Here is a 26,485-nt window from a genome sequence, read left to right on the forward strand (position 1 = left end):
GACAGTCTCATTGTAATCGAAAGGGATCAATTGGAACTTAGGACATGCATGTGTTAAAATAACTAGTTGTCACCCTAAATGATACTTAAAATTAATAGTTCTGGACAGTCCCCTAGAACTGGGAACTGGGTAACAATATTATTTTGAATTTTATGGGTGTCATAGTTATTCTTGGAAGTGGATCTTAAATGGGAGTTATCTAAAATTGTGATGTGAACAACGAATGGTTGTTTTGTATGGATTTTACTAGCGACTGACTGATTTGAAATAAACATATTTTCAGAACAAATCCCTAATTACCTTATTTCAAGATAATCAGCAAATGTATTTTATTTCACTTTAAAAAAATCTGACTACGTATTCATTTTAGGAATCCTATTACTTATATTTGAAGGTTACTTTGTCAACCTTAATGAACATTTCTGTAACAAAAAATTCCTGTAAATTTCGAAACCTTATACTATAGTTTATTTAAAATACACAAAAAAAAATATGTATTTTCCATTTTAATATACTTACTTTATGTACAATATTATATAGAAAGTATTATAGTTGTAATAAAAATGAAATAAAATACATTATTTTACTTACTATTTAGCAGAATCATTTAGTTGATATTCGTTGCTACGTGAGAAGCACTCTTGAACACCAGCATCCTGCCATAGTCGTTTCATGGCAGCTAAAAGTTCCTCTGAAAAAGGTTCAGTGTCATGCATACGTGAACACACATCGAATACCATTTTGGAATCATTCTGTATGGATGGAAACAAAAAAAAAGAAGAAAATATCAACATTATTAGCATTGTAAACGGAAATATAATATGAATAAAATATTATTATGTTGCACATGAAATAAAAGAGCGAGGGTTGTGAAGAAAGGCGTTTTTTTTCAATAATAAAATTAAAAAATAAACAATTTTCAATCAGGGGGTTCTGAATAGAGATCAAGTGTAGTAGGGTTTTGCTGGGCATAAGTTGTGCCAGAACGACTCTTGTTTTCTGCGATAGAATCTTTGCGACCTTTAAGTGCTGTATCCTGTCACTGCGAAATTAAATGCGTTTCTATGAATGTCGTTCAAAGCTGTCATATACAAGCTGCGATTGAATGCAAATACTTCTATATACTCTCCTCGTATATACGTAGTTTCTCTCCGACATGCTTCGGGGAGTCCTCCAACTGTTTGTTGTCTAATTTTTTATGTCTCCTCTGGTGAGATCTCAGAAGGATCGCAATGCCATTTCGAAGAACAGTCGTGAACCTCTTCAAGTAAATAGTTATTTTCCAATATCTTGAGGACTATTGGGTGTGTGACTTAAAAATTAGGGATTTTCTCAAATTTTTAAAATTTTTTTCAATATAAATATATTCAAATTATTGGCCATATTCGAATATCGGATACTCTGTTCCAAAGTGAAGCGTATCCAAGATAGAGCGTTCTGCATCGATCGAAACAAATAGTAGTCGGACGAGGCACGGTCTGTACTATAAAGCGGATGAGGTAAAACTTCCCAACAACTTCATTTTAAATACTGTTTAACAGGTATTGTAACATGTGGCTGAGCGTTGTCATAATGGAATATTACGGTTTCATGGCTAGCCGCATATTCTCTGCGTTTTTCGGCCAATGCGAATTCACTGATTCAAACGAATCAATTGCGTTCGGTGCAGGTTCCATGTGATTGTCTAGCCAGATTTCAGCAGCTCATAATAGATAGCTGCCTTTTGGTCCCACCAAATACAGAGCATTACCTTAGGGCCTTGGATATTTGGGGTAGGTGTCGATTTGGCCGGGCGATCTCTTACGCTTCGTTTATCGTAATGGATCCATTTTTCATCTCAAGCAATGATTCGGTGCAAAAATGTTTTTTTATAGCGTTCAAACATCATTTCGTACATGCAAATTCGTCGTTCAAGGTCTATCGGCTTCAATTCGTATAGTTCCCTGCTTTTGGATGAAGCAAACCAGCCACACCCAGAACAGTGGGTGTGGCACCTCCTATAAAAATCATTATTTTCGAATATTTGAAGAGAGAGAGTCTTCAATCTTTTATAAATTGCTATCATTGTAGTACTTCGACTTGTAGAACATTAGTCACCGCAGGAAGATGGTGTTCGGATGGTATTTGAAGACAGGCTGTGATGATCCTTAAGGCTGAATATTACTCAAAAATGGTGACCACACTGGGGCAGCATAGTAGACGATTTGCGGCCCAACCTTTTGTAACTAGCAAGGTTTCATTATCCATACACTCATTTTCACCCATGCTACCAGCTAGTGCCGGAGGACTTCATTCTTATTGCGCAATTTGTGCGTGATAGCAGAGGAGGTAAAAAGGCTATCAAAAGTGACAACCAAGATTTTCGGGAGGTTCACTGTCAGAATTTGTACGCCGTCGACCATGATGCCTAAATTGAGTTGTATTCCTTCGGCCAGGTGGTGAAGAGTGTTGCAGATGATTTCGTGGTGTAACAGCAGGTTGCGTGCTGCGCAGAAATTGTTGATTTCGTCGATGTGATCCGCCGCCTTAAGATATTACAAGCAAACCTTATTTCCCGTTCGGAGTTTAGAGAGGTAGAGGTTAAACAGAACCGGCCACAAGACCTCGACCCCATATCAAAATTGGAAAATAGGAATAATTTTGAATTTGAAACATGTCGAGGTTCCCCAATTTGGAGCATTTTCAAAGCCCCCCCCCTTCCTTTGGTCTATAATGATCCAGTACAAGTCTTGAACTATACATCTTTCAGCTTTATACAATTTGTAAATGATTAAAAAATATTATCATTTAATTGAAAATAGATCTGAACTTACAGAAATTGAAATATTTTAAGATTGAATGAATTCTATTAAGAATTAATAAAACACAACTAACATTATTTCTGATTGTTTTTATCACTCCTGATTATTGCACGCCGAATAATTATTTGAATATCTAGAGCTATTTGACAAAATTGGACAAAGGAAGCATCTTCCTATTTTAAAGCATTAAAAACTGTTTGGGCAATTTTGACCCATGAGTACATGATTGGGGTTAAGTTAATGCCTTTTTAATCTTTTTGTAAATGTAGTTTTGGAATAAATTATTGACATTTTTAAATTCTGAATAAAGATTTTAGAGAATTTAGCTCAAATTGAATTAATTCGATGATGTGACTCCCATTACATTGTAGATTACAAGGTAAGTCATCTTTCTTTTTTTTTCGGATTCTTTCCTATCACTATTAGTGCCAAATTTCCATAGACTCCCTTAGTAACCCTCCTATGTTTACTCATAATATTGTGAACATTGACTTTCATTTTTCGTGTTTATTATTTTTTTTTTTTTGGCATAAATATACATGTATTTTGTGTATTTACTTACCTCTCTTTCGTTATTACTAAACTGAATACTAAGATTTGGCATTGCTCTAAGTATTGCAACTAATGATTGTATTGTGTTGCTATAAACAACCGGTCTATATTGTTTGAAATCTTCAGGAGTGAACCCACTTTCGTGTATAATTTTCATTTGTTTAACAATTGTACTTTTGCCTGATTCACCAGCACCTGGAATGAAAAGAAATCAAAACAGAAATTTCATTAGTAAAAAATAACACAAATTAAATATGATAATATAATCTATGAATTTGTATGACATAATTTATTTAAAGTAAGAGTAAGAAAAACATTATTATTTTACCACAAAATGCTTCGGAAGATCAATAACACAGACTACTTCTGTCTGAAATTCAAAATATTGTTAAACACCTCCAAACGTTTCAGTCAAATTCTCTAAAGTCTTTGAAATTGGTCAAATAATCATGGAGATTGAATAAATCGTGACAGCAACCAATTAAACAGTAACAATTGATTTCATGTCCTTCAAATTTTGGCCAAAACAATGGAAACTTTTCCAAATATTGAATTTATAAGGACTGAGATCGAAAAAATCTTAACATACATAAATGTTAATAAAAATGAAACCACTAAATTTTTAAATACAGTTTTGATTTTTTTATTTGAAAAATATTTTATAGTTCTAATCAATAATGATGAATTTATGAATCTTTTCCGAAAACCCTTTCATTAAGGTTTTTATTGAGCTTTCTGTCACTTTGTTCGAACAGGTAGTTAGTTCATCACCGTTTAAAATATACCACAATTTTGGATACCTTTTTGGCGCTCTTCAATTCTCTTTTAACAAGAGCCCAATATCTCTCCACAGGCCATAGCTCCAGGCAGTTTGGAGGATTTGCCTCTCTTGGTACAAATACCACATTATTGCTCTTGTACTACTCAAGACCTTGCTTACCATAGTGACAGGAATCCAAATCAGGCCAAAAATAAATGGACACATTAAGAAATCTTATGAATGGAAGCATCCACTTTTGTAAACATTCCTTGATGTAAATTTCGTTATTTATTAAGCCTTTTGTAACAAATGTTTGTCTACTTTTGCCGCAACTCCATATTGCTTGTCATGCCAAGAACTTTTTGGGAAAATTTTCTGCTTTTGGGTCTTAAACTTTTCTACAACATAAAAATATTGATCCGGAAGCTGTGAAAAATTTTCCAGAACAAACGTTTCGTCATCCATTATGCAGCTGGCAAATTTTTCATAAAATTTGACTTCAATTGCCATGCTCTGTCTTTGGCCTCTAAATTTTTAGCAGAGTTGCTGTCAGAAACTTTTTGAGTCTTGTATGTTTTTAAACCTGCATTGGCTTTAACTTTTCGTACCAAATACTCCGAGTACTGATCTAATCGGGCTGCTTTCCTGCCGGATGTGTTGGGAGCTCTTTTGAAAATGTTTATTTATTGGCTTTAGAAACATCATGTGGACCATTCCTTCTACCTGAACTAGGGTTTCTATCAACGGGCAAGTTCTCCTGATACTCTTTAATAACAATGGAATCAGTTTGACGGCAGACCTTTGATTGTTTGGCCAACTTTTTCTAGGACCAAGTTGGGTTTTGTTGAAAATATTTAATAATTTTAGTATGTCGTCAATCATTTTAATTAGATTAACAATAAATGAACATAATTGTTATTAAACTTAATAACTGACATCTTGATCAAAAAAAAAAAAACTCAAATAATACTTGGCTTTAAAGTTTAAATGAAAAACGTATGTTAAGGTTTTTTCAATCTCAATCCAAAAAAAAAAATATTGAAAAATTTGTTGAACTAATTAATAAAATTATAAAAATAGAAAACAAACAGAAAAGTATTAAATAATTATTGTGGTATTGACAAAACAATGGAAACTTGGGTGTTATTTTTACAAAAATTGTCTGGTCCTTTTAGAGACTCGGTCTTTTGTTTTGGATATCCTTTGTTTTTTTATTACTGGCTCATTATCGTGATGTAATATCCAAACTAGGAGCATATTTTCCCCAATCATAGCATATTTTATGGAGGCAAAGAAAAATGTTCGACAAGTTACCAGAACTTACCCGGTTTCCATTAAAACCTAACACGAAACTCTACCCTTGACTGTGAGTTTTTCCTATTTACCCTCTAAACCTCAAACTTTAAAAAGCTAAAAAAAAGTTGTCGAATAATTTTTTTTAGGGTAATTATGACCCAATAAACTCAGAACAGCCATCAGAAACTAATCTGCAAATTAAGTATAGGAACCAGGTGCAAAAAGGTGAAGAGAGCCTCAGGTAGGGATGCCAGATTCAGATTCGCAAAAAGCTGGACATTGGGTTTTAAAAATATGGACAAATCAAAAAAAACTGGACATTACAAATATGACCGAGACAATGTTAATTTTGGTTTTGTGTAAATATTTTTTTAAAAATATATTTATATCCATTGTACACGGTGCTACAGTAAAAAAAACTAGGAAAATTAGCGAATTCACTTAATTGTGAATAAATTCAAAAAAGAATCCATCGATTTTTATGATCGAATCTCATTTTGTTTCTATTACATGTCGCTTTGCGATAAAGCAATAAATCTGAACAATTTCTCCCGTTTTCGATTTTTCATGATTTTTTTAAAACAAAAAAAAAATTATTTTCACGCAGAAAAATATATTTTTTGCTTCAATTTGTTATTACAACTCCGAAACTACTGAGCCGATTGAAACGCAAGATATATGTGAAAATTTGTACATAGCATAGGGAAAATGTTTTCAAAATTCAAGCAATTGAAAGAAGAACATTAACTACACAATTATATGTATATCATACAAAAAAAAGTGAAATTTTTTGAAAATGATCGAATTTACTTAATTGTGAATAAATTCGAAAAGAATCAATCGATTTTTATGTTCGATATACTATTTTGTTGCTATTATATACGATTTTGCGACAAAGTAATAAACCTGAACAATTTCTGCCATTTTAGATTTTTCGTGAGTTGTTTAAAACACAATAATTTGCTTTTTTCACTTAAAAAATATATTTATTGTTTCAATTTGTTATTATAATAATATTGATTAGTGAAGCCTTTTTTCCTGTTGACTTGTGTTAGAGTAAATTTGCATTTATGGATATTATTGTAGAAAATTTATATTTAGCTGGACAAATCCAATTTTAGCTTGAAACTTGACAGGCATCAAAAAAGCTGGACAATCCAGCCAAGTCCAGCCCGGCTGGCAACCCTAGCCTCAGGGCATTGTTGCCGGTTTAGGTGTAAAAAAACAATAATTATGATACGATTTCATTGAAAAACGAATGAAAAAGAACTAATAAAAAATATTTCGAATATATCGGGCGACTGAAAGTTACTAAAACTTTGATGTAAAATAAAATAAAAAATTACACACAAAATTTCACGTGCTAAAATTATGACATCACTCAATGCTGCGTAGAACTGATTTACCACTCATCTAATTTCCCAAATATGATTCTCCACTGAGAGAACAATAATTGTTTAGTTTTAAGATTTAATTACATATTGTAAGGCCTAGAAATTAAAGGCAGGAATAATATTATAATAAACGTAAAAAAAAACTAGGGGGCGGATTTTCATGCATTTATAAATAAAATTATGCGCCTAAAGATAGGCAATAGATCTATATGTTAAACGAAATAGTTATTACAACGAAAAACAACAAAAACAAAATAGATCAATACTCGTTATGTTTGTTTGTTTGTTTTCATGCTTTAATAATTATTTTTTAATAAAGCATATTCTTAGGCGCATAATTTTGTTTATAAATGCATGAAAATCCGCCCCTTATACACAAAACATGCATTTCGACTTTCGAGGGAAATGTTAACGAATCTGTAACTAAAGTCACAGTTAAATTTAAAAACAAAATATTATAATTACTTTTTGATATAATTGGTGTTTTGTAATGCATGCCTTGAGGCACTCTTGAGGGTTAGAGGGTTAAATTTTATGTTGCATTCTTATTCTTATTAAATATTTTAGTTAATTAATTTTATTTATTTAAATATTAAATAATTAAACCAGCAAATACTTTTCCTTTCATATCTTTCCTTCAAATTCTAAATTGTGTTGCTGCTGCTGTTGCTGGCTGTTTAAGCTAAACAGTGTTTTTGTGTTCAGTACCCTAATGGCTTTTTAAAGTGCAAAACACTTAATAAGTATGTGTGTAAATCCGTATATATACACAAATCAACACACATTAACACACAAACTGATGTTGCAATATGCAAAAGAATGAAAAATAAAAAAAGAAAATTGTTCAACAGAAGAATACAAAAAAAAAAAAAAAACTGAATCTTAAGTAGAAATCAGTGTTGTGAATAATAAACAGAGAAAAATAAAAACGTACTCACAGTACGTTCATATTTGTATCTAATACTCGTATGTATCATTTTGTATTTTCTTGTATATAAATTCGTATGTATCTATCTGTACATACTCTTGTATCTATAACAAAAGCTGTATAAATTGTTGAAAAATACATGCAAACATTAACATCGCTGTTACACTTGCTTGCTACATTGTACTCTATCGTAAGGATAAAATAAATACGCAGATAGTTGTACGTGCAACATCATATCCTCCACAATACCGTGCCAAAATCCAGCCACCTGCCTCCCCCTATAAACTAGATTAAACTAATACGCAGAAAAATGTCGCTGAAGAAAACTCATGAATATTCAAAACTAAATTGTTGCAGTTCATTAGGAACAATTTATTTGCATTTTCATTTTCAGCTTAAATTAAAGCAATAACTTGAAAATCTTTAAAAATTATTACATGGTATTATTTAAGATGATTAAAAATGTAGTCTAGACGGTAATACTTTCAATTTAAGCCGCTCTAAACATTAACTTCAAATTATATTCGAATTTTTCTTAGAACATAGATAAATTTTCGTTGGTGATTGTGTTAATTATAAAGTTCTAATAGGAATTATCCACTTAAGATAGATTTTGACGATACGACTTGTTGAAAAGAAAATATAATAAAATTTTATCCGTATGTTCAAAAAATTTCTATAGCTTTTTGCTTTAACGTGATCAGCATAAAGTAAAATGATCTGTTTTTATACCTTTCACCATAAAGAGTCAGTTAGAAAAAACTTATACACATTATTCCAGCCAAAACTTTACCTTGGTACAACAAATTATTTTTTTTCTAAACCGCAGACTTTAAAAATCTAAAAAAAGTCAGAACAGCCATCAGAAACTAATTTGCAAATTAAGTTTATGATGATTTTATTGAAAAACTAATGAAAAAGAACTAATAAAAAATATTTCGAATAGTTCGGGCGACTAACAGTTAGTAAAACTTTGATTTAAAATAAAAACAAGTAAGAGTGCTATATTCGGCTGTGCCGAATCTTATATACCCTTCACCAAATTATACTTCAAAATTTTAAATATTTTTATGTAAACAAAATTTAATTTTTTTTCAGTTGTTTTTTTAATTTTTTGGAAAAAAAAATTTTTCGATTGTTATTTTAATTTTTTTTTTTTAAAATTTAAAATTTTTTTTTTAAATTTTAAAATTTTTTTTTTTTAAATTTAAAAATTTTTTTTTTTTAAATTTAAAAATTTTTTTTTTTGTTTTTTCAATTTTTTTTTTTTGAAAAAAAAATTCGGGTTAAAATTTTTTTTCCCGATTTTGACCCATTGTAGGTCCAACTTACTATGGTCTTATATACGTCGTTGCAAATATCTTTGAAATATCTATCATTAGATATCCATATTGTCTATATTAATGCCTTAGTAATCTAGATATAGGTCAAAAATCGAGGATGTCTTGGTGTTTTCCTCATATCTCAGCCATTTGTGGACCGATTTTGCTGATTTTAAATAGCAAAATTCTCGAAAGCATGTCTGACAGAATTATTGAAGATTTGGATCCCGAAGATATCTGGGGTCTTCAGAAAACTGATTTCAACAGACAGACAGACAGACAGACAGACGGACAGACAGACAGACAGACAGACAGACAGACGGACATGGCTTAATCGACTCCGCTATCTATAAGGATCCAGAATATATATACTTTATAGGGTCGGAAATGAAAAATGTAGAAATTACAAACGGAATGACAAACTTATATATACCCTTCTCACGAAGGTGAAGGGTATAAAAATGACACACAAAATTTCACGTGCTAAAATTATGACATCACTCACAAAACAGCTGACAGAACAAAAACTAAAAGTCAGAATGCATTTCGACCTTCGAGGGATATGATTACAAATCTATAACTAAAGTCACAGTTAAATTTAAAACAAGTAAGAGTGCTATATTCGGCTGTGCCGAATCTTATATACCCTTCACCAAATTATACTTCAAAATAAAAATTTTAAATATTTTTAGGTAAACAAAATTTTTTTTTCCAAAGTTGTTTTTTTCATTTTTTGGAAAAAAAATTTTCTAATTGTTATTTTAAATTTTAAAATTTTTTTGTTGAAAAAAAAAATTCTGGTTCAAAATTTTTTTTCGATTTGGACTCATTGTAGGTCCAACTTACTATGGTCTTATATACGTCGTTGCAAATGTCTTCGAAATATCTATCATTAGATATCCATATTGTCTATGTTAATGTCTTAGTAATCCAGATATAGATATCTGTGGTCTTCAGAAAATTGATTTCAACAGACATATAGACGGAGAGACAGGCGGACATGGCTTAATCGACTCCGCTATCTATAAGGATCCAGATTATATATACTTTATAGGGTCGGAAATGAAAAATGTAGAAATTACAAACGGAATGACAAACTTCTCACGAAGGTGAAGGGTATAAAAATATATATTATTTATTACTTTTTGAGATAATTGGTGTTTTGTAATGCATGCTTTTAGGCACTCTTGCGGGTTAGAGTGTTAATCACGTTAGCTTTTAAAAATATGGCAAATAAGGAGTGAGATCGAAAAAACCTTAACTCATGTTTTTCCTAAAACTTTTAACCCAAGTATTATTTGATTATTTTTTTTTTATTAATCAAGTTACATTTGAAAACTATATCAGTTATTATATTTAATTAAAATGAGTGACGAGAAAAAAGTGCATAGGGTAGAAGGGGGACCATACGTCACTTTTTTTTTGAGGCGATCTCAAATTAAAACCACAATACATATTGTTAATTTGTTTCTTGTTTCGGATACTTAGATATGTTGGCTTTAGTTTTGATCATTTCAATCTTGCCTATCTCATCTTCATATACATATTTTTTTAACATTTCTGTACTGACCAAAAACGGCGAAACCGCCCCACCCATGGGGTAAATACGCCAAAAGGATGAGGCAGATTTGTCATTTGTAAAATAAAACAAAAAAAAATCCAAAAATATAAACATATTTTACTGTTTTATATCTTAATTTACAAATCAATCTATAATAAACTAGATATTTATAGTTTACTAGTTGACCGGGGCGGCTTCGCCCGGTAGCATTTACTAATGTTAGTTCTTCAAGTTTCTCCAATCCACATACACCTGCCTGTTCTTATTTATTTGCAAATAAAATATCTAAATTTGTACTGCATACTTTAGGGAGCTTTTTTATTGCAGTTGACTGGACGCAAAAAAAAATTCCGAGTTTTACCCAAACCATCTCTTGAAAATTTCGAATATAATAAAAAAAATCAGCCAAATCACTCCAGCCGTTCTCACGTGATGCCATTACATACATGGACCATTTCATTTTTATATATATAGATTTCACATAACTTAACGAAAAAAAATTAAACAAATTGTGACTGATTTTTTCTATATTCTATCAACATTTTGCTCTACATCAAAGGATTCCTTATATCTGGCGAATGTGACCCAGGGGTAGTTTTGAAGTTTAATATACATTTTTTTCGTACTTTAAATTAATTGAACGAAAGAACTATTGGCACTTATTGTTCACTATTATTGACATTATATCGCCAACCAATATCTTTTTTGTATCACAAAAACTAATAATTGATAAACGAATACATAAATTGATAATGTAACAAAATCGATTACTCGGTTTTTAAGTTATTCGGTGTTGGCAGATGTGCCCCTATGGCGAATCATCCGCCTTCTACCCTACTAAAATTATTAAATATTTTCAACAAAACCCATCTTGGTCCTACAAAAAGTTGGCCAAACAATCAAAGGTCTGGCGTAACAATGATGCCAAGGTTATTAAACAGTATCGGGAGAAATTGTCCGTTGATAGAAATCCTAGTTCAGGTAGAAGGAATGGTTCACATGATGTTTCTAAAGCAAATAAATAGAAAGCATTTTCAATAGAGCTACCAATACATCAGGTAGGAAAGCAGTCCGGTTAGCTCAGTACTCGGACTATTTGCACAAAGTATACAGAGGTGTCAAATTTGACAGTTCAAAAACACTAAAATCAGCTTTTTTTGAAATTGTTTCGATAGAAAGAGAAAACAAATTTGCGGTTTAATACAGACAGTGCGTTAAAACAAACAACTATATAAATAAGCACAACACCAAACCAGTTGAAATTGTTTCGAGCGAAAGAGACAAATATATTTTTTTTTGCCGTGACGCCTCTGTATACTTTGTGCTATTTGGTACGAAAAGTTAGAGCCAATGTACGAACTCTGCTAAAAATGTAGAGGCCAAAGTCAGAGCACGGAAATTGAAGTAAAATTTTATAAAAAAAAATATACCTGCTACATAATGAATGACGAAACGTATGTTCCGAGAAATTTTTCGCAACTTTCGGGTTAATATTTTTATGTTGCTGATGCTGGAGGGAATGTTGTAGAAAAGTTTAGGACCCAAAAGCAAAACATTTTCCCAAAAAGTTCTTTCTATGGCAAGCAATATGCAGTTGCGGCAAAACAAGCCGCAACATTTGTTACAAAAGTCTCTATAAATATCGAAATTTACATCAAGGAATGTTTACAAAAGAGGATGCTTCCATTCATAATAATTCTTAATGTATCCACTTATTTTTGCGCTGATTTGGCATCCTGTCACTATGTTAAGCAAGGTATTGAGTAGTACAAGAGCAATAATGTGGTATTTGTACCAAGAGAGGCAAATCCTCCAAACTGCCTGGAGCTAAGGCCAGTGTAAAGATATTCAGCCCTATCGCGAATCAATATTTCACAAGAAATATTTTTCCTTTTCCTTTTTTCGTTCATCAACTTTGTTCATGTGAAAAAATTACCCTTGTTGTGAAATTTTTAGATGGAATTTTGTAAACAATAAACAGCTGCTGCGAACAAAATTGACTATTGTGAATGAAAAGTTTAGGGGAATATCACGATAGCAATTTTCCCTTCGAATGAAATGGATATTTCATGGGAACAAAATTTCGCGATATGGGTGATTGAGCTCTTGTTAAAAAAGAATTGAAGAGCACAAAAAGGTGTCCAAAAGTGTTGTAGATTTTATACGGAGATGGACTTACCTGTTCGAACAAAGTGACAGAAAGATCTATAAAAACCTTAATGGAAGGGTTTCCGGAAAAGGTTCATAAATTCATCACTATTGATTAGAACTATAAAATTAATATTTTTTGTAAGTTGAAATAATAATTGGAGTCATTATTTCATGAAGATTGTTGCAAAACTCTACAAGAGCTTGCAAAATCATTGGGAGCTAATCAGGCAGCAATTTCAAAATGTTTGCGAGCAGCAGGATTCATTCATAAGCAGAGAAATTTGGTTACCATACGAATTGAAGTCGAAAGACCTTGAAAGACGATATTGCATGTCCGAAATGTTGCTTGAAAGATATAAAATAAAACAATTTTTACACTGAATCATTACTTGCGATGAAAAATGGGTTCATTACGATAACCTGAACCACAGGGAACCTGTACCGAACGCAACTCATTCGTTTGAAGCGAGCATTGACCGAAAAATTAACAGAATATGCGGCCAGACATGATACTGTAATATTTCATCATGACAACGTTAGGCCACATGTAGCAATACATGTTAAAAAGTATTTAGAAAGAAGTGGTTGGGAAGTTTAACGTTTTCCGCCTTATAGTCCAGACCATGCCCTGTGCAACTACTATTTGTTTCGATCGATGTAGAATGCTCTCTCTGGGATACGCTTCACTTCGGAGGAGAGTATCTGATATTTGCTTGATTCGTTTTTGGACTCGTTCTTTTGGCTCGGAATCCATATGTTGCCAGAAAGATGGGAAAAGCTCATAGCTAACAATGGCCAATACTTTCAATAAATTTATATTGTACAAATGTTTCAAAATAAAAGCTAAAAGTTTAAAAAAATCCACCATTTTTAAGTCATACAACCAATATAATTTTAATAACAACATTTCATAAAATCAGCTATTTTGAAGAAAAACCCTTACTCTTCAAAAGCTAAAGAAAATTTATATTAAATTTACATATTTTACACAATTTTCTACGAAAAAAAAATGAATGCTGTTTTATTTAAACAATTATTATTAACAATCATCCTTCAAAAGCAATAATTTTTAATGTTTATATTAAAAAAAAAAAAACAAATCTTTATAGAATTCCATCAAATCTGATTGAATTATTTGTTTATAACGCAAGTATTACAAAAAAATATTGCAAATATTTAATAAATGTGGTGGATTAATTAATTTATTTTTCTGAACTTGATTTTCCATATAAAACAAATATTATTATTATTTGTTGATGTTATCGCGTGTTAGGCTACTCCTCTTGCTACAGTTCATCCATCTTAAGGAAAATTATAAGAAAATTCTTTGTTTTTCTTTTAATTTTTCTTTACTCACCACTAAATAATGATGTGAAAAAGTGATATCAGATGATGGGCTGTAGTTTAGTGTGGGTTTTATTATATTTTTTTTTTTAATGCGAAAAATACAAGAGATTTACTTGATGATTCCATCATGAAGATGTTTATAAGGAGGGTACTTAAGTTTTGCACTTAAAATCTTATTCATTGTTTTCCTAAGCATACATTGCATGCATGTTTGTAATCATTATTTTAATACAATTTAATTTGAATTGTGATTAAGTATGACGATCAGCAGTTGATAGTAGTAATTTGTTTTGGCTTAAAACAAGTTCATTGTTAAGTGTTCTTTAGTTTTAAATATTCAACACACAATTTTAAATTTTAAATTCGAGTTCTATTTTTTTTTTTTTAATTTTTAATTTGAAAAGTAGGGCATTTCTGATTATTCTAATAATAAACTTAAATTTTTTTATTGCAAACTATATACAACACATCAATTAGTTCTCAAAAATACATATGAGTTGTTTTTTCTCTATTTTATTATTTTGTATATATTTGAAAATAATTATAAACAAATCATTAGAAATCATTTGAATATAAATAATATTGAAAGAAATATGAAAAAATACAAAAACAAATATTCAATACAAAAATGAAACAAATACACGTTCCATTTATTTGAAGTTAAATAATTTCATTTTTGTTGGAATAAGCACAGAAAAAAAATTAAACAATAATACACTAAACGAAATAAACTAAGCATACAAAATATAAAGCAGTCTTTCAGAACAAATGAGCAAGATTTATTTATTTTATTTTTTTGGAATAATACACCAAACGAAAAAAGCTTAGCATACAAAGCATAAACTACTGTTTCAGAACGAATTAGTTAATTAAAATTAGCTGTTATTTATATTATTTTCAATTTAATTTTATCGTAAATAAAAAACGGATTTTCCAAATTCACCAAACAATATCTGGTTTATTCTGAGAGAAATGCTAAGAGAAAATCAAACCCTTGCACTATAGTTCAAAGTATCACTTTTTCCGTGCGAAATTCAAATTTCGAAGTTGTTATTATTCATTATTTTTTATTGTCAACCTGTTACTAAAACTCCAATGCAATCAAAATCGCAATTGATTTTTGTAAAGTACAAAATACGGCTTGACAGCACGCCTTTAAAGTCAAAGTTTCGATACATTTTTAAAAATTTGTGAATAGTATCAATATTATATTGTAACATTTAACCGTTAATTGTGGAAAGTGTGTGAATAATTTAAATAATATTTAAAATGGAAAACAACGAGACGTCTAAGTACTTAATTTTTCTTTCCTAAATATTTGGAAACTATTTCCCTTTATATTAAAAATTACAGTTTTTAAACATAACCTTAAAGTAATTTCTTTTGATTACAAAACTTTATCTTTATAGAAGCTTTTAAAAAAATGTTAACGTTTGTTAAACTTGAAACAAAAAGAAATGAATATATTGAAATGTAGTGAATTCATTTCACTTTATTTCATACTGCGCATTTTTGCGCTTTCTGAGTAATTTAATTTTTTCTAGGTTACTGTGCTATAAAAAAAATTAACTTTTTGAAATTTGGCTAAAAGAACGCCCAAAAGACACAAAGTATGATGCTATTATTAAATATATTGTGAAGAAAATTAGTGCTCCTGTTATTCCTAAGGGCTATAAGAAATTATTGGATGAAAAAGTCCGCCATTTTGTCTACAATTACTTAAAAGTAAAATGTCAAAAATGAAGAAGAAAGGAAGATAATTTTCGAAATGAAAACACTATATGGCTTAATGGTGATATATGCTTTCAGATTTGTATCTTAGGTTACCAATGACATCAACAGTACACAAGGTATTAATACATTCGAAGCAGACGATAGAAAACACAGACGAAGAAATAGGATCGTTTTAAAAATTGAACATACCCGAGGTGTCCTACTATGGGGACCCCTGGTCGCACCCCCGGTGGGCCCATGCGGTCAAAATTGAAAATATAAACTCGTCAACACTTCTTCTCTGCGCATGCCAAATTTTATTCAAATCTAACTAAGGATTTAAAAATTACAGATGTATTTCCCTCTTTTTTTTATTTAATTTATTTTTATATTCAACTAATTTGACTGAAAACTAATATGAAATAAATTTTTTCTAATCAAAAGCAATGAATTTACTTTAATTTTCTCCTGAATGGTCGACAGAGGGTTAATTTTTTCTTAAATTTGTTGAAAATATAAGTATTTCTACCTATGGTCCAATTTTAGTATCAAACAGTAGAATACTTTAAAATTATTAATTTCGCACGGAAAAAGTGATACTTTGAACTATAGTGCCTTGTGAGAGAATTAAACACATCAAAATACATGGAATTTTAACATCGATTATCCGAACACTTTGTCATTCCGTTTGTAATTTCTACATTTTTCATTTTCGACCCTATAAAGTATATATATTCTGGATCCTTATATATAGCGGAGTCGATTAAGCCATGTCCGTCTGTCTGTCTGTCTGTCTGTCCGTCTGTCTGTTGAAATCAATTTTCTGAAGACCCCAGATATCTTCGGGATCCAAATCTTCAATAATTCTGTCAGACATGCTTTCGAGAATTTTGCTATTTAAAATCAGCAAAATCGGTCCACAAATGGCTGAGATATGAGGAAAACACCAAGACATCCTCGATTTTTGACCTATATCTAGATTACTAAGGCATTAATATAGACAATATGGATATCTAATGATAGATATTTCTAAGACATTTGCAACGACGTATACAAGACCATAGTAAGTTGGACCTACAATGGGTCAAAATCGGAAGAAAAAAAGTTTAACCCGAATTTTTTTTTTAAAAAAAAAAATTAAAAAACAAAATTTTTTTTTTAAATTTAAAAATAAAATTTTTAAAATAAATAAAATTTTAAAATTTAAAAAAATTTTAATAACAATTTGAAAATTTTTATTTTCCAAAAAATTAAAAAAACAACTGAAAAAAAAATTAATTTTGTTTAAAATTAAAAAAAAAGTTTAAAAAAACCGTTCGAAAATTTTTTTTTTAAAAATTAAAAAAAAATAAATATTGTATACCTAAAAATATTTAAAATTTTTATTTTGAAGTATAATTTGGTGAAGGGTATATAAAATTCGGCACATCCGAATATAGCTCTCTTGTTTAAATATAAATTTAACGTAAAAAGTTCTTAAAATGCATACAAAAAAACACAAATTTTTAACTTTAAAAGAAAAAGCAGACATTTTGGAACAATTAGGAAAATGTGAAAGAAAACTGGTTCATATTATCGCGAGCGCACTGTAAATGTATAATTTATAAAGGGTGATTTTCAAATTCCCTAAAATGTATCTGGTTTGGTAAGCAATTCATTCTGACAGAAAATCATTTCTTTTTTTATTTTTATAGAGAAGAATACTTCAACAAAACGTATGTTAGCATTTGCAAGATCTCACACTATTTAAGCGTTATTTTGGCGTGACCTAGCCACCGACCTTATCATTATGTAATGGACAAGATTGAATGGTATATACAAAAACGAAATCAATTTTATACCAAAAAAAAAAACAATTCAGCTAATTGTCCAGAATTGCTACCAATAAATGAATATTGGCCAAGTACGGGGGCGCGTCAATAAATCCGTGAGTTTTTGAATTTCCCGCCTCTTAACTCCTGCCAACAAACATCTATCTGTCTTGACTCCTGTTAAAATTTCAACAGGCTGTGCCATTTAGTTTGTGTTTGAGAGTCATTGATAGCAGACTACAGCGAGAAGAAAATGGAAAAAGTGAATTTCGGCTGCTCATTAAGCATTATTTTTTGCAGAATAAACGAATGCTAAGCTTGTAAAAAAGTAGTTTACAAAATAAAATGTATCTATCAGTTTAGAGGTTGCGGGTTCGATTTCAGCCAGAGTCTCTGATCTGTTATCGGTAAATTAAGTTAGAATATAATTTGTAATTGTATTATCCCAATAAGCACCAAAGCCACAAAAATTCAAGCACTTGAACATTTTGTTGGAATTTGACTTGAATGTAAATGTAATTATGTTTTAAAATTGAATAATATTTAAAAAATTAAATATTTTTCAAACAAAAAACATATGGCTTGAATTTATGTTTCCTTTTTACTGGAGAATGCTATTGAAATAAAGTGTAATACAACTGTAATTCAATTGCTTGACTATAATTCAAGGCATGAATTACAATTGCTTTCAACTTGAAGTCCAGTAAAAATGCTTATTGGGATAGCATTAAATTAATCAAACACCTCATTGAATTGCTGTAGAAAGAGAAACGAGTTGAGCAAAATATCAAAAAACGAAATGACATGTAATTTATTAATAGGGGGCGGATTTTCATGCATTTATAAATAAACTTATGCGCCTAAAGATAGGCAATAGATTCATATGTTAAACGAAATAGTTATTACAACGAAAAACAACAAAAACAAAATAGATCAATACTCGTTCTGTTTGTTTGTTTTCATGCTTTAATAATTATTTTTTAATAAAGCATATTCTTAGGGGCATAATTTTTTTTATAAATGCATGAAAATCCGCCCCCCATTTATTATATTTTTGCTTGTATGTATATCATAAGTTTCCATTTTGTTTATTTTAAATGGATTGCTGCCTATTTGTTCTAAATGGTTGAGATATAAACAAAAAATCACGTCAACCTTGATTGTTAGATATAGTTTTGCCCATATCTCGGATACTGAATTATGTATACAGACAATATGTATAAATATTAAAGTTATTAGAAGTTTTCATCGATAATGAGCCAATTTCGGAAAATATTTTTTTTAATGTGAATTTTTTACCAACAAATTTGTTTAGAAAAAAACAGTTTTCTAACCATAAACATTGTTGTTGATACAAAAAAAAATTATTTGTTTTCTTCATTTCTCAGAACTACTCATACTTTTCTATTTACGAGTAATATAAAGTACAAAAACAAAAAACAATGTCTATTGTAAGGAATAATAATCCTAAAATAGTTTGAATTTGTTTACAAGAATAGAAAATATTATTTAGCATTCTCAAAAACACTTATTTATGTTTGTTACGTATTTGTTTGTGTAATCAAAGCTGATTAAATTAAAAAGTTTCATTAAATATTTCTTTGAAAAGTTATTTTATGTCTCATTGAATTTTCAGTTGTTTTTATTAAGATTTCAACGGTTACATAAAGGCAAAGTTTCTTTAAGTTTTATTTAATTTCTTAGTAAAATACCTCCCTTCTCCCTGCTCTACTCATTAAAGCATTTGATATAAGGCATTTGGAATTTTGATAATTTTGTGTTATTATTTGTTTCTTTAATATTTTTGAAAAGTGTGTTACAACTGTTCCATCAATAAAATTGTTTATGAATTTCTTTTTTGTTTTAGAAAAGTTATGGGGGGAATATTAAACCTCAATTATTTGTTTATTGAAAAAACAAAAGAAAAAAAGTATTTAGAACGTAGAAATTGCGATTTATTGAAAATAAAAATATGTATTTATTTTTATAGACGAACAATGGATGTTGATGATTTTAATTTCTTATGTGTATGATGTACTTTAACTCTTTAATTTGGCTTTTCCTATCGAACACTACATTCAAAATTTCAGTATAATTGTTTTGTGAAAGGGATTTGTGACATTGTAATTTTAAATAAAAATTCATGACGAATTGAAGCCAAATCTTTCAAATAAATTAAAGTTTTCTTATCTGTCTGTTTCTCATTATTCATCTGATTCACTAGAATGGACTGATGACAATTTGTTGTAATTATGTTGCAGGATAAAATATTTATGTAGTGCTTAAAAAAAAGAAAGGAGCATTCAAATCCAACAAATTCAAAATTATTATATTACATTTTTCCATTTAGGGTATTTTAAATTGGCTGTTTTCTATTTGTTCTAAATTTTCTGCTGCTGCCATTTTTCCAGCATTAGCTTTATTCAAATATATGTATTGTTTATGTTGAAGTGAAAAAAATAAACGAAAAATTTGTTTACACTGCACGAAAAAATCTAAGCATATAACATATTTCTTTAAATTTTTTTAAAAAAATTGTTTTTTGTTGAAAATGGTATAAAATGGTCTTATATACGTCGTTGCAAAGGAATTTGAAATATCTATCATTAGATATCCATATTGCCTATATTAATGACTTAGTAATCCAGATATAGGTAAAAAAAAATAGGTAAAATCGAGGTTGTCCTGGTTTTTTCCTCATATCTCAGCCATTTGTGGACCGGTTTAGCTGATTTTAAATAGGAAACTTCTCGAAAGCATGTCTAACAGAATTATTAAAGATTTGGATCCCGAAGATATCTGGGGTCTTCAGAAAATTGATTTCAACAGACAGATGGACATGGATTAATCGACTCCGCTATCTATAAGGATCCAGAATATATATACTTTATAGGGTTACTATAATTATAATGTGGAAATTACAAATGGAATGACAAACTTATATATACCTTACTCACGAATGTGAGGGTATAAAATCTGGTTTTTACTAAATTTTTTTTTAAAAATATTTTTTTTTGGAAATATAGTTTTTATAGAATATGCGGGTTATTTTTTTTTTAATTTTTTAGTTTTTATTTTGAAGCATTTGTAAAATATAAATTTATTCAAAGTATTGGCCATTGTTAGTTATGACCATTTTCCACCTTTCTGGGAACATATGGATTCCGAGCCAAAAGAACTGCCCATCTTTTAAGGCTAAGAACGAATCAAGCCAATTTCGGATACTCTGTTCTGAACTAAAGGGTATGATTCGGTGCAAAACTTATTTTCTTTTACAGTGTTCAAGCATCATTTCGGACATGCAAAATTTCGTCATCCATTATGCAGCAGGTATATTTCTTTTTACATGATTTGACTTCAATTTCCGTGCTCTGTCTTTGGCCTCTAAATTTTTAGCAGAGTTGCTGTCAGGAAGTTTTTGAGCCTTGTATGTTTTTAAACCTAACTTTTCGTACCAAATAGTCCGAGTACTGAGCTTTCTATTTATTGGCTTTAGAAACACTATGTGGACCTTTCCTTCTACCTGAACCAGGTTTTCTATCAACGGACAAGTTCTCCCGATACTGTATAATAACATTGTAATCAGTTTGACGGATACTTTTTGTAGGACCAAGTTGGGTTTTGTTGAAAATATTTAATAATTTTAGTATGCACTTTTTTCTCGTCACTCATTTTAATCAGATTAACAACAAATGAACATAATTGACATTAAACATAATCAAAAAACATCAAATAATACTTGGATTAAAAGTTTTAATGAAAAACGTGTGTTAAGGTTTCACTCCTTATGAACAAATACAAAAGTTCGATTATTTTTAACTTACGCTATAATTTTAGAAACGTTATTGAAAGCGCCTTTCAAAGACGTTTAACATGATGCCAATATTTCATATGTTTACTTTGGGAGAAATACGAGAAAAAGCATAAAATCCTCACCAAATTATTGAGAAACTTTTATTTTAGTTGGAAACATCAACAATTTTTGTTTTGGGTGGACCACCCTAACGTATGTCCTTTTCAAATTCCTTTTGAGTTAAACAAAATGTAAATATACTTTATACAATTTCATAAATACACACTTTAGCAAAGAAAATATTGTATAAATGTTTATTAAATAACTCACACCGACAGGAGTGTAGACACACACACACACACACACACAGAGACCTACATTTTCACACAGACACACACACACATACACATATTTGCACACACATCGTTAGCAATAACGAGAACAAAGAGTAAAACTCACCAAGCAAAAGAAGTTTAATATCCTTTGCTGCCTGAATGCCATCTTCTTTTAGATTTCGTTCAATCAAACGACTTCTAGCGGCTGCGGCCCTCTCCTCAGCACTCTGTGCGCAGCCCATGGTGCGTATTGCTTCAACACAAAACGTTTTGAAGGTCGTTTATATCGGCCACAATTGGCCGAATACCGTGACACACGAAAAAGAAATTATTTCGAAAATATGAAAAGAAAACACAAAAATACGTCTTCCAAGAAACTTTTTTCGTTTATTTTTCTATTTTTTATTCTTAACTTTTCAAACAACACCAAAGCAGGGGAGTGTAATTAATAAAGGATTTTTAGCACATTAACAGAGAGTTGAAAAAACGTTTTCCAAATCCAAGATGATGCTGCTGTTATTGTTGTTCTTGTAGTTTATAATAATTTCGTTGAATAAATAAAACACATGTACGTAGAATTATACACACACTTGTACACACACTCTTTCTCTCTCTCTCTTTTTCTCAACTTTTGTTGTAGTATTTAGTTGATTTGTTTTCCTATTTCCGTTTAATTAATTTTTGTAACTTTCTTTGAGTATTTCTTTATTTATGTTTGTTTTTTAAGGACCATTTGAAATAAAATAAATTATTTTAAATCTGTTACACTTTTAAGCACTTTTAGTTTATTTTTTGCTGTTTTTTTTTAATTTTTTAATACAATTTTGTACTTTTTATTAACATTTTATTTTTTCTGTAAAAGAAAATTGCACAATTTTGGTGTTAAAATTATGTTTTATTATATGGAATTTTATTTGTTTTCAAATCGGAGATTAATTGTGTTTAGTTAGAGAGAGTCCTTAAAAATGTGAAAAATTGTTGTAAATTTGCATCTCTATGCAAATGTAAGAATATATTCGACTATTCATAATCTAAAGATATAACTTAAAAATCATTTGAAAATCATTGAGATCCTTACGGTAAGTGACAATATAATTGGAAACTTTTTTGAGAACTATACTCCTTAATTTCAGTTTTCAAAATCATGAATTTTTCAAAATATACATAGAGAAAACAGATTTGAGGTAGCAACCGAATTTGTAGCCAATCTGTCTTATAGAATGAATTTTACAGTTGTGGGTACAACATTATAGAAGGGCTAACAAAAGTTTGATTGCTTCAACCGAGATTCTTCTTCATCAACTGACTTTCTGTTGATAGAACCGACAAATTGTATGTGTTCAAACGAATCAATCGATTGGCAATAAATTCGGTTACTACTACGAATCTGTTTTCTATGTGTACATATATGTAATACGAGAGTGGGTCAATAAGTATATAATTCTCCTGTCAACAGCCATCTGCCAGTTGACTCCTGTCGAAATTTGAACAAGCTGCGTCATTTAGTAAGTGTTTGACAGCCATTAATGGCAGACTACTTCGTTCGTATCATGATTAGAAATTGGAAAAAAGTGAATTTCATAGCATTATTTTTTTTTTTTTTAAATAAAGGATAATCTTGATAAATATAAATATATACTCAGGAACTCTGCACCATCAATTTCAATGGTAACAAGTAAGAGAGCTATATTCGGCTGTGCCGAATCTTATATACCCTTCACCAAATTATACTTTAAAACACATTTTTTTAAATATTTTTAGGTAAACAAAATTTAATTTTTTTTCAAAATTTTTTTTTTAAATTGTTTTTTATTTTAAAAAAAATTTTTTTACAAATTGTTTTAAAAAATTTTTTTTTTTTTTTGGAAAAAAAATGTAAGACAAAAAAATTTTTTGATGAAAAAAAAATTCGGGTTAAAAAATATTTTTCCCGATTTTGACCCATTGTAGGTCCAATTTACTATAGCCTTATCTACATCGTTGCAATGGACTTTGAAATATCTATCATTAGATATCCATATTGTCTATATTAATGACTTAGTAATCCATATATAGATCTAAAATAGGTCAAAAATCGAGGTTGTCCCGGTTTTTTGCTCATATCTCCGTTATTTATGGACCGATTTTGCTGATTTTAAATAGCAAACTTCTCGAAAGCATGTCTGACAGAATTATTGAAGATTTGGATCCCGAAGATATCTGGGGTCTTCAGAAAATAGATTTCAACAGACGGACATGGCTTAATCGACTCCGCTCACGAAGGTGAAGGGTATAAAAAGGAGTTTACTGAATTTCGTTTTGGCCGTACAAGCACGAAAGATATCGATATGGTGTTTGCGGAACGTAGATTGAAAGATTGTGGAAGCCATAGGCATCTTATATGGTTCAGTGGTTTCAGTTTGAATGATCACTTGGGTATAAGAAAGCTTTCCGCAGTTTCCATTTCAAAAATCCATGAATTAGGCTAATAAATGCTACCTACCTCTTCCGACCTATTCTCCGAGTGACTATTTCTTGTTTTGAACTCTAAAGAAATGTCTCGGCGGAAAAAGATTTAACTACAACGATGAAATCATATTTTTTGGAAAAGATAAACAATGTTGGACAAAGAAGACAATGTTGAAAAATAAAATGATTTTTTATTCAAAAAGGCACGGACTTTTTTTATGTAAATTCAAATTCATTATGTTTTCTATTTAAATTTCGTAAATGTCAGCTTTTGTTTAACAAAATTCATTTATAGGATGTGGTTATTAGGGTGGGCCGATTTGTTAGGACAAAAATTTATCGATATTGTGCCATCGATTTCTCGATAGCTTTTGGCATGAGGAACAAAATTTCCACTACGACATATTTCAAAAATCATTTTCGAGGCGCCCAAATTTCAGGAAAGTCAAAAAATATGTACTTCCAATTAATATAATTTTTGTATGAGAACTGTCAGCATATTGTCATGATAAGAAATAGAAGACGATTGATAAAATGGGGGTAAGAGAGATTTTTGAATTGAAACGAAAAACTATTTGTGGTAAATATGCAATAAATGCAATTTCCAAAATTATAAAAATTTTGTAAGACGGGTTCTGTACAAACTCAATATTTGAGAGGAAGACCTCGTTGAACTACTCCAAGACAAGATAATTTAATAACAGGAGAGTTTAAGAAATTCCCAAAATCTAAAAATGGAAAATAGTTATCGAACTGTTAGCCACAGAGCAAATGAGGCAGGTCTTGGTTGCTATAGGCTCGAGAAAAAACCTCTTATATTTAAAAAAAACGTACTGCTAGTACAATTTGCAAAGAACATTTATAATGATCAAGACACAAATGGAATATTGCTCTCATTTTGGATTAATTCAAATACAATTTAAGGGAAACTGATGGGAAAACTTTGGTAAGACAACCGAAGGGGAAATACTTGACCCCCCAAGTAGACAAATAAGACAGTCAAGTTAGGCGGTGGCAATATTATGGCGTGAAGCTGCTTAGGGCAAGGTATGGGTCCAATTCATATTATAAAAGATACTATGATTGAAATTGGATATAAATATTTTTAAAACTATGTTATATCCCTAGTTTGGAGATTCCAGCACGTCTATGAACCCCATAGAAAATCACCAATCTCATAGAAAACATATGGGGAAGTGTATATAGCAAAATACAAACTCTGAATTATGTCACCATGCGGTTATAAGGGAATAGAAACATATTGATTGAATCTTCAATTGCTTCCAAGCATTGTCGCTGCGATGCATTAATAAAAATGAAGAGATATTCAACAAAATACTGAGTTATAAATGGAGCCAGACACATTTTTTTTAAAAATTAAAGCATTTTTGCTGGAATTCAATTTGAAAACAAGTGTAATTCAAGCCTTGAGTCCACTATCAAACAATTGAATTGTAGTTGTATTACATTTTATATCAATAGCATACTCCAGTAAAAAGAAAACATTAATTCAAGCCAAATGTTTTTTGATTGAAAAAATATTTAATTTTGCCAAATACCAATAAGCATTTTTACTGGAATTCATGTTGAAAGCAATTAAAATTTTAAGTGCTTGAAGTTTTTCGGCTTAAGTGCTTATTGGGATAAGTTTCCATTGTTTTGTCAATACCATAACAATGAATACATTTTAGATTGTTTTCTATTTTAAGAATTTAATTAATAATGTTCTTATTTTTATTGTTAAAAATAAAAAAATAATGTTTATAAAACAAAATACTAAAATAAATTCAAATTGTATATTAATTTTTTTTTTTTTAGATTTTGAACTATTGCACGGTGGTCAATTCCGGCCAAAAATCCATAACTTCTATATTTCTTCATAAAAATTTTTGAAATTTGGTATTTGTATTAAGAATAACATAACCGATCGATCGATAAATATTTCGATATTCAAATACAGGGTATGGCCAAAAAAGCATGGACGTTCTAAAAGTATCAAAAAAATTGCATGTAAGTGGCTGAAATTTAGTCCAAAAATGAAGAATAACATAAGTGATCGAAAAGAAATTGGTCATTCAAATTTCGGATTACATATACAGGGTTTGGCCAAACAATAATGGACGTTTTAAAAGTATGTATCGAAAAAATTAGGTTATTCATGTAAATGCCTGAAATTTAGTCCAAAAATGATGAATAGCATAAGTGATTGAAAAAAATTGTTGTACAAATTTCGGAATACATATACAGGGTTTGGCCAAACAATCATGGACGTT

At 29.9% G+C, this 26,485-nt stretch overlaps 1 protein-coding gene across 2 annotated transcripts in view; it reads right to left on the reverse strand.

The window, feature by feature from the left end:
- Positions 1-26,485, reverse strand: part of Galphao (G protein alpha o subunit) — a 131,750-nt gene that overhangs the window by 59,889 nt on the left and 45,376 nt on the right. Inside the window, exons 1-3 of one of the 2 annotated variants that reach the window (XM_065514114.1) lie at positions 21,889-22,181; positions 3,364-3,548; positions 592-752 (exon numbers count right to left, since the gene is read on the reverse strand). In XM_065514114.1, coding sequence (XP_065370186.1) covers positions 592-752; positions 3,364-3,548; positions 21,889-22,006 — 464 coding nt within the window. In that variant the 5' untranslated portion in view covers positions 22,007-22,181. Of the gene's footprint in view, positions 1-591; positions 753-3,363; positions 3,549-21,888; positions 22,182-26,485 lie in introns of those variants that run through there. The other variant, XM_065514113.1, reaches the window with a different exon arrangement.

Source organism: Calliphora vicina, chromosome 5 (genome assembly GCF_958450345.1).
Source record: "Calliphora vicina chromosome 5, idCalVici1.1, whole genome shotgun sequence".
In the NCBI taxonomy this organism is placed as follows: Eukaryota; Metazoa; Arthropoda; class Insecta; order Diptera; family Calliphoridae; genus Calliphora; species Calliphora vicina.